The sequence below is a fragment of the Eimeria mitis genome, genomic scaffold (genome assembly GCF_000499745.2).
Source record: "Eimeria mitis Houghton genomic scaffold, Emh_scaff2503, whole genome shotgun sequence".
In the NCBI taxonomy this organism is placed as follows: Eukaryota; Apicomplexa; class Conoidasida; order Eucoccidiorida; family Eimeriidae; genus Eimeria; species Eimeria mitis.
The window spans coordinates 3,790-4,001 of NW_013570844.1; the positions used below are offsets into that span (position 1 = coordinate 3,790).

Below are 212 nucleotides of genomic sequence, written 5' to 3' on the forward strand. Positions count from 1 at the left end.
ACTGGTGGGGGGCCCCCCTTGGGGGCCCCCCCCAGGATGAGTCAGCTGAGAGGCGGTACCCTCCAGCAGCAGCAGCAGCAGCAGCAGCTGCTGCTGCTGCTGCTGCTGCAGCTGCTGTTGCTGTTGCTGCTCCTGCTGTGGTTGCTGCTGCTGATGTTGGGCTTGAGACACAAACCCTAAACCCTAAACCCTAAACCCTCATTCACTGTAAT

At 60.4% G+C, this 212-nt stretch overlaps 1 protein-coding gene across 1 annotated transcript in view; it reads right to left on the reverse strand.

Annotated features, from left to right (window-relative positions):
- The window catches only part of EMH_0054780 (uncharacterized protein), a gene marked incomplete at both ends in the record, with an annotated part of 3,179 nt that overhangs the window by 2,834 nt on the left and 133 nt on the right, over positions 1 to 212 (reverse strand). The window contains 1 exon segment of the mRNA XM_013497159.1: positions 60 to 161. Coding sequence (XP_013352613.1) covers positions 60 to 161 — 102 coding nt within the window.